General features: G+C 41.1%; 2 protein-coding genes across 4 annotated transcripts in view; both read right to left on the bottom strand.

Annotated features, from left to right (window-relative positions):
- chd5 (chromodomain helicase DNA binding protein 5) overlaps positions 1–556 on the bottom strand; it is a 47,751-nt gene extending 47,195 nt beyond the window's left edge. For all 3 annotated transcript variants that reach the window (XM_080787120.1, XM_080787121.1, XM_080787123.1), the window contains exon 1: positions 346–556. In XM_080787120.1, coding sequence (XP_080643246.1) covers positions 346–412 — 67 coding nt within the window. In that variant the 5' untranslated portion in view covers positions 413–556. The remainder of the gene's footprint in view (positions 1–345) is intronic.
- Positions 557–1,497: 941 nt separating this feature from the next.
- rpl22 (ribosomal protein L22) lies at positions 1,498–6,643 on the bottom strand. The gene is made up of 4 exons (XM_080780856.1): positions 6,566–6,643; positions 5,732–5,857; positions 5,249–5,373; positions 1,498–1,687 (listed from the first exon to the last, which is right to left on the bottom strand). Exons 1-4 carry the CDS (start codon positions 6,575–6,577, stop codon positions 1,543–1,545), a joined length of 408 nt encoding a protein of 135 aa, XP_080636982.1. The 5' UTR covers positions 6,578–6,643; the 3' UTR covers positions 1,498–1,542.
- Between the last annotated feature and the right edge of the window lie 5,584 nt (positions 6,644–12,227).

Raw genomic sequence — 12,227 nt, 5'->3', positions numbered from 1 at the left:
TAAACAGTCTACCCTACGAATGTTTAAGAATATAGCTATAACAATTGCAATTCGTGATCGGATGCGATCCTTGACCATGCATGTTTTTCCTCCGGACCAAGTGGTTCCATATACGCCCAAATGCACGCTGTGGACTCCGGCGGACGGGCTAAATAAGACCCGTACCCCCCTGTAAGACACTAGGTCGTGTAAAAATAATAAGCATGACTGTGCTTCTTGCACCCCACCCCTCCTCCTCCTCTCCCTGTGCTGTGAAGAACGCAGGACAAGCCCTTTTCCCCGCATTCAAGGCGTAGCGGCGCTAAATATGTGAAGGACAGCCCGCCTCCCCTTCCTTCCCCTCACCTGGCACATCGTCTTCAAAATCCATGTCGTCTTGTCCCTCGTCTTCATTACTCAGCGACCCCGGCATCTTTATCTCATACCCCCCAAAAGCCTTTAGGCTGACAATACTGAAAGTTAACCCTCCAGATGCCGCAGCCTGTTCCTTTCGCCAACCACAGGAGAATATTTTCCTCGTTCAAATAAGAAAAAATGTATTTTTCTTTTTTTGCTGTAAAACTGGTTTCCTCGCAAAGACAACATAAAATAAATAAATTTCCCCCCACAGTTCTGTATCCAAGTCTTCCAGTCTGAAAATAAGAAAGGCAAAAATGGAACACACATGCCCAGATAGTGACGTCTGGTCTGTTGCCATGACAATCCATCCCATAATTTCACCAAGCACAACTAGTTAGTCATGCTCCCCTAGTTACCGCTTCAACTAGTAGTATGTACAAGCACCGGCGACGTCGGGGCCAGTTTGGCGCACACACTGCTCTCGCCTGTCGTAGCCTACGTCTGCACATTTTATTTTGCAACTTGCAAGTCCATAGAATTGGAGGGTTACACAAGAAATCTGATATAAACTTCTCCCTCAGACACTTGCACAATGACAATGCCATAGTTGTGGGATATGAAATTAGAAAAGTTTTGCCATATAACATAACAATGTGGGAAATTATCTCAAGGTAGTTTTCAGTGATTAAGGTTTTATGCAAACTACAACATTTTCTGACATGCGCCATGACTTGTCAGGTGGGTGGGGGGCAACTACAAACGAACCTGTTGACTCTCACAGCCACAACTACTTTCCCAAACTTAATTTCTTGGTAGGGTACTGGCAGGGAAAATAGCAAGTCTGCCAATTAGCTACTGAGAGCAGAGTACTGCCTGTACCACTGTACCAGAGTGGCACAGCAGTGTTGTCAAGGTTACCAGGCTCAGTCAGGGTACCCCAGAGACGTCACACTTCCAACAGTTGCACCTTTCTATCACAATTCAAACTAAGGTAAACGTATAATTAATTAATTACCGTGTTAATTTACTGGTACACACATGACTCACAAAATGGGTTCTTTTAAATAAAAAATCATCCTGTAGAAATGTAGTTGCTGTTCTGCTACTGTATGACAACATTTACTAATGAAAAGGGCGGAACACACCAGAAAATACCTCTTTTTGTCTTTTATATTTTTTTATTAAAAGTTTTGTATTAAAAGTTTAATCTTCATCCTCCTCTTCCTCCTCGTCCTGGTTGATCTGGAAGTAGCGAAGCTCATAGCTTTCCTTAGTGTTGGCGACCACCCGCAGCCAATCCCTCAGGTTATTCTTCTTCAGGTACTTCTTGGTGAGATATTTCAAGTATCTGTTGGCAGATGGGGAGAAAGTAAAAAAGGTCTTAACCTCAATCAGACATAACTGTACTTTATTGTCAACTGTATAAAATATTTTACAGTAAATAACTAACGGTAATGCAGTAATTGCTCAGCCTTATTTATGGCGTCCGCTCTGTATGTACTGTAGGGGGTGAGATGAGATGATGAGATTAAATTTATTGTCAATGTACAGTACAAGTACAGTACAGCGAAAGGTGAGCCATCTAGAATCGATAAAAAGAATAGATGGTTTTGTTTTGTTGTGCTGATCTGATATGGTGTTAGTGTGCATTCTAATTGTATCGGGTAATCTGACGAGGTCAGAAAGTTTTCTCAAGACTTGGAGAAAGAGACGTCAATACGGCTGAACTGAGCCCATTCTGTCCCCCTTCTGCAATCGTGCTGGTCTCGTTAGTATTTCTAAGTATGCAAACAAATCTAGCAAGGCCAGCACGGTTCACATCATCTTGAGTCAAGAGTGAGTCAAGAGCTAGCAATTAAAACGGTTGAACCATGTAATATTTTGACATTGGTTAATTGTGTATAAAATGTCAGTCCTGTGTTGGCATGGTGTCTGTTAGCAGTCATATTTATTTTGGATGTCAGTAATTAAACAAAACACATTTCAATAGATGAAATTAATAAGGCCTTAATGTCAAGCACGTTCAAATAATGAAATTTAAAGGCCTTAATGTCAAGCACGTTCCCATAATGGGGGGTAATACATTGGTTAGACATAGGCCTATCAACATTCTTACAGTCATTAGTCAGACAAACCCGTGCTGTGGGTTAAAAATCACCCGTGGCTCACGACATGTGTGGCAGGTTCAGTAATGAGCTAAGCCCTTAAAGGTATATTCAGTGATTTCACTTAATTCAAAAATCACTTTTTTTTTTTTTTATAATCCTCCCTACTATAGAGTGTGCTGACCATATAAGGAGTTCCTCCCTGTACCTAGTTACCCCCTGGGATTAAAAAAAAGCGTAGGTTTCGTGCCCATCCTTTATCCAATCAAGATAGAGAGGGGCCTTCCTCCAACACATCTTGTTACCGGGCCGGTTAGCTGACCGGGGCCCCCAAGGGCTCTTTGATTGATTGAATACTTTATTAACAGTTTGCAGAAACAAGCACAGGAAAGTACAGTTCAATACAAGGTCTGCTAAAATGATAAAAACCATTTCCATTGGGATCCTTCATTCCTTCATATTCAAATCATCACAATTCTACACTTGGTCTGCTGCTTTTTCTCCCTTTACACTAATAGCTGGGGGCGAAGTTGTTTGCACAGACTCAAATATTAGATACATATAGCTATGGTTGTAAACCAAAATAATTGATAAAATAGATTTGTAAATGGATTATGTTACTATTGGGTGTGCTAAATATCATACTAAAAGTTTAGGAAAAATAACACCCGTGTGAACTGAGTGGTGCAACTCCCCTCTCTCTAGTCACCAAAAGCCAAATCTTTACAAGTGCGCCCCCAGCTATAAGGGCAGATTCATACCATGATGTTTTACTGTGATTAAAAATAATCCTGGAGCGTATTGTTGGAAAGTGCGCTTCGTTTGGGCAGGGTGAATTGGGCAGAGCTCATTTGAATTAAAGTGCTGATCAAACAAACAAATTCACAAATTGGTTTTGATTCGCTTCCAAGCGCACCGGAAGGCGGGTCACCGCAGGTGTGAATGCAATTGCATACAATATCGGGGAAAAACCAAAGAATGTGCCATTGTGGAATGAAGAAGTTGGCATTTGGCACACGAAGAAGGAGAAGGCATTATTACATCACGTGCATGTGTTTGGTCCGACGGGCATTAGTCCGACACCCTAGCCAAAGCCCAAACCCTAAACCTAACTTCACAGGAAGCCACAGGTGGTTTTAACCTTCCATGCATGTCGAGAGCCACGGGTTAGTTTTAAACCTGCAACAGGTTAGTTTTAACCTGCATGTAGGGAACCACAGGTGAGTTTTAAGCGGCCACAGGTTAGTTGTAACTGGCCACGCATGTTGGGAGCGACTGTGTTGTCGGACTAATGCCTGTCAACTATTATGTCTAACCAACGTATACACTCCATTATTACGCAGCGTAAAGATGTTCTGTGGACAGACGTGGTCTCAAAGAGATAGAAGCCCATAACACTGCACTGTAGGCTACAGGATATTTCACGAGAGAATGGGTTCGGGACGTGACAAACAAACAAAGAAGATTGCAAAGATCACAAGTTGGTAAAGTTGCAGCGAGTTGCACGGACCCTGCGGCTGTCCATGAACAGACAGTGGTACAGCTGCGTCTATTGGAGAGAGTGGATTAACTTGTAAGGGACCCTAGGGTACTGCTGTCCAAAATACAACGGGCAACTGAGGGTCGCAAAAGGGGCTAGTCTGGTGACATGACATCTAAATTAAATTTATGGGCTAACAGAGTTTAAACAATTCAGAGTTTAAAAGGAGACAGTGAGATGGAGGAGGACATGCAGCAAAGGGCCTTGTGTCTGCCCGACTCACCCGGTTCGGCCCTACTTTTTTTAAACTTTGCTGCCCCTAGTGTATATTCACATCATATTCATATTAAAATCATATACATTCGACATTCAAAATCATTTGTGGTGTTTTAAAAGGAATATTCAAATATCATTTTTGGCCAATTCTGGCAGCACTATTGTACAGTCTTGACCATACTGAACACAATAGTGACAATACACATCATGTCTCCAACATTGACAAACCACCATGCAATTATATCGGGCGTGTTGGATTGACTATAATCAAGCAAGTATTCCTTCAAGTAGATTTCCATAGTATAATTCAATAGCTTCCACAATAATTCAACTAACTAGCTTAGGAAAAGTTGGCAGCGACGTCAAGTGTACCATGAGTAGTAGCCAATATGTTTAACATGCCAGACCAATGGTATGGTCCGTTAAATCCATTAGAAATTCAGTTCATGCTATCCACGTTTTTCCCCGCCAAGGCACTGGGGCTCCTTGTGTGTGTGCTTTGCTTCCTTCAGGCCGCGTTGCCATGTCTGCTTATTATAAGCAACCTTTTTTTTAACACTTTATTTTTATTGATGCAGCAATGAATAAACATAAATGTGTACATTTTGCTGTATCCGACATGTAAAATTATAAGCAACCTTTGACTTGTTTTTTTCTGTAAAGACACTTGCAAATAAATTATTTGTAGTTGCTGGTTGATGTTTTTTTGGGGCTTGATTCTTAAGTGTACAGTAGTTGCTTATTTGGGCTTGCTTCCACATTTCTTCACATCAAGTAACCCCAGATTAATTGTCTATATTTTGTGCCTTTTTTATTAAAATATTCAAAATATTTATATTTATTCTCAATGTGTTTTTAAATAACAGATGTACAACCTCACAATGTGTCGCTGTGAGCTTGTAGATCAGCCATTTTCATTTGTGGTTGTTTTCATAGACCTGGTCACTTGTTTCTCTTGCAAAACTGCCAACACAGCAAGAGAAAGAAGAACTTATGCACACACAAATGAAAAGACTTATGGGCCATATGAAAAAGGTGAATGCTATACCTCTTGGAGAAGGGAACCTCAGAATTCACAGCAATTTTGCTCTTGCTCCTCTCAATGGACACCACACCACCGCCCAGGTTTCCAGCTTTTCCATTCACCTTAATGCGCTCCTGAAGAAACTGCTCCTAGGGTAGAAAAGAGATGTGTACAGCAGAGCACAGCATTTTAGCAACTATTGTAAAATGAAATGAAAAAACAATGAACTTCCCACAATATTTACTTGTGAGAAACTGAGATACGGTGCCAAATGATAAGGTGACAGCTGTAGCAGCTGATTGTGTTGCTTTATTTTTGAACATCAAAAACACAATGGATCATTGAATAGCTAGTTCATGACCTGATTGAAGCCATTCAATTTTGTGAGAGACAGGATTGAACTGTGCTCAATAGACAGCAATGTGCAAAGGGATGATGCTTTGCAGCTGCTATGCATTATGTAGGAGAGATCAGATGGAAATACAATAACATAACTAATCTGCTTACAAAGTTGGCAGCATCCATGATGCCATCCTCAACAGGGTGGGTGCAGTCCAATGTGTACTTTAGGATCTGCTTTTTCTTCTTCCCACCCGGCTTCCTCAGCACTGGCTTCCTCAGCACTGGCTTTTTCTAGTTAGTAAACAAAGTAAAAAATAGAAAAGGGAAAGTCAGTTAAGACACACACACACACACACACACACACACACACACACACACACACTTGAAATAGTATAGTACAGTCTACCAAAATAATCATGTAGCTTCTTAACAGTCAGAAACTGTTAGATCTATAGCCGTCTGCTCCATTCCTATTCAAGAGACAACTTACTGACAGCTGATATTAGATTTGCTGAGCCAATGGACTAATACTTTATGGTGTCGTCCACAGTTAACAGTTGTGCTTGAAATGTACTGTAATTCTCCAATCTGTTATTAAATGCATCCATCAATCAATGATCCATTGGCTCAGCAAAAATACAGACTGGCATTAGTTTAGCAGCACGAGTCTATAGTGATTGATGAATTTAGTAAAACACTTAGTTGTACGACAGGTAAAAGTTCAGTGTTGTTGACGAAGTATCCTCCTCACAAGTTGCCGTTACTGGACGGAGTGGACGCTAGCCTCTACTCCTCTACTGGCTATTAGCATTTAGCCAACGTGGTTTAACCAACAAGGTAAATAAAGATCAGTAAAGAGCTTTTTACTACTGCAGTAGACGTATTGATATACGTGCACTAAATACACACTTGTGTGTTTAGAAGACAAGCAAGAATGAACACAGTACACACTGTGGATGTACACATTTTAGTCATAGAGTATTATATTTTAGTACTCACAATCGGAGCCATGACTGACAAATTTGGCAGAAAAGGAGGAGGAAATGCTACACAGGAAGTATAATAACCCGCAGCACAATCGATGCACTCATCGACTTGTCTATATCTGGAATCGATTGGAAAGAGACCAAGATGATTGATACCGGTATACAACTTATTCTAATGTTCCATCTTGGGGACTGTTATTTAACGGTTTTTAGTACGCCAATAGTTATGAGGTATGTGTTTTTTTTAGTGGTGCAACCACTCCTATAAATGGTAAATGGTGCATTTATATAGGGCCTTTATCCAAGGAGCTTTACATAGATTGTGCATTACATTCACCCATTCACCACTCACACACATTCATACACCGATGGCGGCGGAAACCATGCAAGGCACCAACCAGCACATCAGGAATGTAAATTATCGATGAAAATGCTTCAATCATGGTGCAGAAGAGTCTAGATCTATAAAGAACTACACACATTAGAGTATTATCAATCAACCAACTGCAATGAACTGCAAACCACTTCACCTGTGGGCAGTGGGCCACAGGTGTATTGCATAATGCAATTTGCAACTTGCATTCAACTGTATGTGGCATATTATCAAATTATTCTGTCTTGTGTGAGATCTTAATTTTATTGCATAATTATTAAAATAATAACTCGTTTTTGGATCGGGCACAGCTGGGAAACTTTGATGATGGAGAGTGCCAGTGCCACTATATTTGAACACTCACTCCAGAGGGCCACAATGCATATAGTCAAAAATAGCTGATCTACAAGCTCAAACTGCGGTGCGTTTCAAGCTCGTAGATCTGCTATTTTTGAATTGGAATCTTGAATTATTTTTAGCTACCGATATTTCTGAATTGGAATCCTGAAAGTGTATACCTGAATCAAATTCATCAACACACTTTCAATATGCAAATGGCATAATATTAGCAATATGGAAATGACCAAAACTGAATTACAAATTCATATTAGCCAACAAAACAACTGTAATAGAGATTTAGTGTCACAGATCTCATTCAATAGGAAATTATTTTGAGGTTTGCTTCTGAATGTGCACAAAAGACCTTTGGTTTTCCAGAGGGAAAATATTTAAAAAAGAGACCCCTTCACTCTCCCCTTTGTCCCCTTTCTGTCAGCTGCTTGCTGTTCGTTCCCCATCGGCCACTATTGCAGAGTTTCTACATTGCTGTCATTCCTGCTGGGGTGGCTGATAGCACCAGTGAACGGTGAGACAGTAGCTCCTCTGGTAGACAGGCTAAACTAAACCCACATTTAGGAGTGGACTCAGAAGGTGGCTGTCACCTGTCATGTTGGCATTAAACAAACACATAGGTTGCTGATATTACTTTTGTGCAATCTATGGAATGTGTTTTTGTTTCTACTGCAGCTCTGAGCACAGCTGCTGACATGGCAGAGAAGGTAAGGAAAAGAACAAGCTAGTTGGTTACCTACTTGAATTGTTTGTTTCATTTGTAGACTTGATCAAAGTTAGCAATTCATGTTTTATTCAGCTTCAGAGTTGAAGACCACTGAGGCACTTGCACTTGAACTCAAAATAATTCTGCGACTATTTGACACCCTCTCCATCTGCAAATGGCAAAGGGAGCATTCACCAATTTGAATAACCTGTGAGATGTGTATTGTGCAAATGATCACCCGTGGTCTGTCACCTATGCCATGAACAGTGCCAACCCAGCACCCATGTCTCTTGGAAGTTTGACTGTTACCACATCTTCTGCCCACTGCCTCCAGAGCTGCGCCAATGATAGCCGTCTCAGCTGCCCCCTCTGTGGGTAAGCAAGAGCATTGAGAGGTTAATCAACATGTAGGCATGTGCAGGTTGGTTGTTTCTGTTTGGAAACGTGCTTTCTTCATTAAATCTTCCTTCATTATTTAACAACCAGTTTGGCACATGAAAAACTAACTTATGCAATTAGGAAGAAACCTGAGGTATTCTATAAGATATGGGAGAATTTCTTGAACTTCATTAGGCGAGGTGATATTGAAGAGGCTTTGGATGTATAGTGGTTATCTGAGTAGTCAGCTGGGGGGTGGGGGTAGGGAACTGTGATGGACATTGTGAATCTGTTTAACTGTATGTAATGTGTTTTATTTTCGTTTTATTTTTTGTTTTGTCATTATTTATTTATTTTTGTTTTGTATTTATTATTGTCAATTCATTTCGTTTTAAGATTTTGTTTGTATTTGTGCTGCCAGAGGGATGTGGGGGGGAAAAATATATGTCAATTGTTGAAAATATTTCTGTAATATAAAGAAAATGAATAAACATATGTTTAAAAAAAAAAAAAAAATCTTCCTTCATTAAATGAAACGCTAACGCATCATCTTTTGAAAACATGGTTGCCATTCCCCTCAAGCCACATGCACAATGACAATCTAGAGGTTTAACATTAAATATGGAACAACCTCAAACCCATTGTCAAACTGACACTGGTCTTTTAAACAGTAGACTTCTATAGTCTATAGAGGGTTATTAGTCTATGATAGATAATGGAGAACTTGCTTCATGTATACACATATACTGTATGTTACTGTGTGTTTTGTATTGTAATGTATTTTTAACTTGTTAATCTGTTAACTGTGAGAGTAGAGGACCTGAATGGAAATAAGTCCCATGCCTTTCTTGTGCAATCAAAAAAAAAAAACTCACACAGCAAATATACTGTTTCGTTACTGTTTACTGACTATATAAAAACGGATGGACATTAAAGGTAACTGAAAATCAATTACACATCTAAATCTAATTTCAGTCTTTTAAATGATTAGAATACAAGCTATGAACTTAATTTAGATCAGAACAGCCCAATACAACCACATAAAATGACAGTTAATTTACTGTCTACTCTACACATGGACAGCCAGCAGAGATAGGAAAAGTCCTCTACATCTTCCCCAGATGACACAAAGAGACAACTGCTGTTTGTGGGCCACATAAAATCTATTTCATATTGTTTTATTAACAGATTCTCAGTCTCATATAATCATATATAATATACTTAATACTTAACCACTTGAACTCTAGTCTAGGCCTATACTATATTGACAAGGTTCTCCCAGTGGTCTGTATTTGGCCTCCACCCTTTTCCCCTCTACACAAAATATATTTTCCGACAAAAAGCAATCAAAATAGCCAGTACAGGCAGTACAGTACAAGCTTGTAGATTGGCTATTTTCACTGAATTTTCAACAAATCTTTGTCTATTATGGCATGCCCTGAATAGGACCACTAGGATTAACATGGAAGTATGATTAAGCATCATTACACAACAAAAGTGTCACTGGACTGGTTTCAGAGAGCATTACTCTGTCTGGAAGAGGATCTTTCTTTGGTGTTTCGCCCAGGTGGGCGTCACATGGTTGCCTATATAGAAACTATGCCTCAACCTAACCTCCAAACCATGCCCACCTGCCTGGGTGAATCACCAGGAACAGAGTTTCGTGCCTCTGTATCTGGGCTTTGAGGTGGACATTGAGTGGCCTAAAGCATTATTCATAGTATGGATTTTCAGTGGTGAGGTGACCACTGAACTACAACATGACGTCACAAGCCGCGGTGAAGAGAAAACCACCGCCACCACCCCAGCCCTTCTCTCTGTTTTTAAGGCCTATTCATAGTCTGGATTTTCGGTGGTGAGCTGACCACCGCTCCGGTGGTGAGGTGACCACCGGAGCTGAAATAAAGTTGAGCGGTGGTGAGTAAAAACAGAGAGAAGGGCTGGGGCGGTTGCGGTGGTTTGCTCTTCACCGCGGCTCGTGACGTCATGTTGTAGTTCGGTGGTCACCTCACCACCGGAAATCTAGACTATGAATGAGCCTTAACTCACCACCGCTCAACGTTATTTCAGCTCCGGTGGTCAGCTCACCACCGTAGTTAATCGCCGCTAGTCCGAAGAGCCAAGAGTGGCTGAAACAGTTGCAGGGTCAGCCGAGGCGCTGATTTAACCCCAAGGTGAACACTCAGCGTAGCCGGCGAGCTGCCACTATCATGCTGTGGCAGAGCAAACAAAACACTCAATGGTATCTTGGCATTGGTGCCCACAGTTTATAGACACAATCTAAAGCAGTTGCACAGAGGCTATCAATTTCAACCCCGAATGACTCATGGCGGATAGCCACCTAAAAAGGGCAGCAGTTGCTTTTCTTGATCAAAGAGCAGAGGGATAAGCATACCTGTTATATGATCACTTCTGTATGATTAATCAGTAAATATAATCTATGGTTTTCCTGAGCACCACTTTATTCTGTGATGTTGTTTCTTCATGTAAGCTGTGGCTGTTTCTTAAACACATCAATTTTGGCATCCCTATTTGGTAAGAAATAGTAGATCTACAAGCTCACAATGTGACCAATTATGTATATAATATCAGCTATTTTGGACTAAGTATATTGGGCTTAGGTGGTTAACGTGATATGATCTCTCTGAGAAAGTTAAGCAGTGCTATCACTGATGAACAGCACCAGGGTTTGATTCTGTTAATGCCTGAGGTTAAATCTGTCTCTTTTATTGTACTTTAATTAGGACTATTAGATAACCTGGATCACTGGTGATGCATGAGGCCTCTCTGGCCTTCGTCTTTGCAGTACAGCTGCTGTGTCCTCCATCTACACACCACAAATAACTTACTAAAACGCTAATGGATAAGGGGAACGGTGGCACAGTTGGTAGTGCTGTCGCCTCACAGCTAGAAGGTCCTGGGTTCTATTCCCGCTGGGGACGCTGTGGGCACTGGCGGCGTGTTCCCTCCTCCGCGTCATCATTGCCCGTACCCGAGGCGGGGGTTGGCGATAGGGCCTTTCTGTGTGGAGTTTGCATGTTCTCCCCGTGTCCCCTAGGGTAGATACCCTCACAAAAACATGCAGTAATCCTGGTCTCTAAAACTACCTCCCCCTGGCCAGCCGGGGCGCCTGATGGAGGGGAAAGGAACTGGTCGGAATAACGTGTCCCTTCCACGCGCTACGTCCGGCCGGGGAAATTCCCCTCTGTCAGGTGAAAAGAAGCAGCTTGGACTCCTCATGCATAGAAGGAGGCATGAGGTCAGTCCGCTGCCCCCCCAGGTTGGCAGAGGAAGTGTAGCGCCCAGGATTACATTAGACAATTGGCACTGGGTGAAAAGAAAAACTGGGTTACAAAATCGTGGGATAAAAATTTAAAGAAAAAAAAAAACGCTAATGGATACAAGAGAAGGAATGATGACAATATTAAATGCTGAACTTAAATTTACATCCAACTTCCAAGTTACTCTTACCCAGTAGGCCTACTGGATTCTCACTCGCACTGAGGTGTCACTTCACTAGTTGGCACAATAGCTGCTAAATATGTAGTTATCTTCAGTAGCATTAGTACATACTGTAGTACAATCTGATGTGTTAAGTTTAACTGAGACAATGAGTCAATTAAACGCTCCAGCTGTGTAAGCACTACAAGGGTTTTGTAGTTAATTGGAGCACTTGGAACACTACAAAGATAACTGGTTTGTTCTTTAATCGTTGTACTAATACTGGTATACTAGTATTTTCCCTGGAAACAGCCCATCATCAACTGCTCCCTGCAATCTGGAATGTACTGCTATGCAATGAGTTGTGCCAAGAGTACTGCTACAATAACTAGATAGGTGTGAGGGAGAAGAAATTGAAAATGTATT

This window comes from Protomyctophum bolini, assembly GCF_963924005.1.
Source record: "Protomyctophum bolini genome assembly, chromosome: 2".
NCBI classification, from domain to species: domain Eukaryota; kingdom Metazoa; phylum Chordata; class Actinopteri; order Myctophiformes; family Myctophidae; genus Protomyctophum; species Protomyctophum bolini.
The sequence above is the reverse complement of the archived record's forward strand: the minus strand, read 5'-3'. Positions and strand labels throughout refer to the sequence as shown.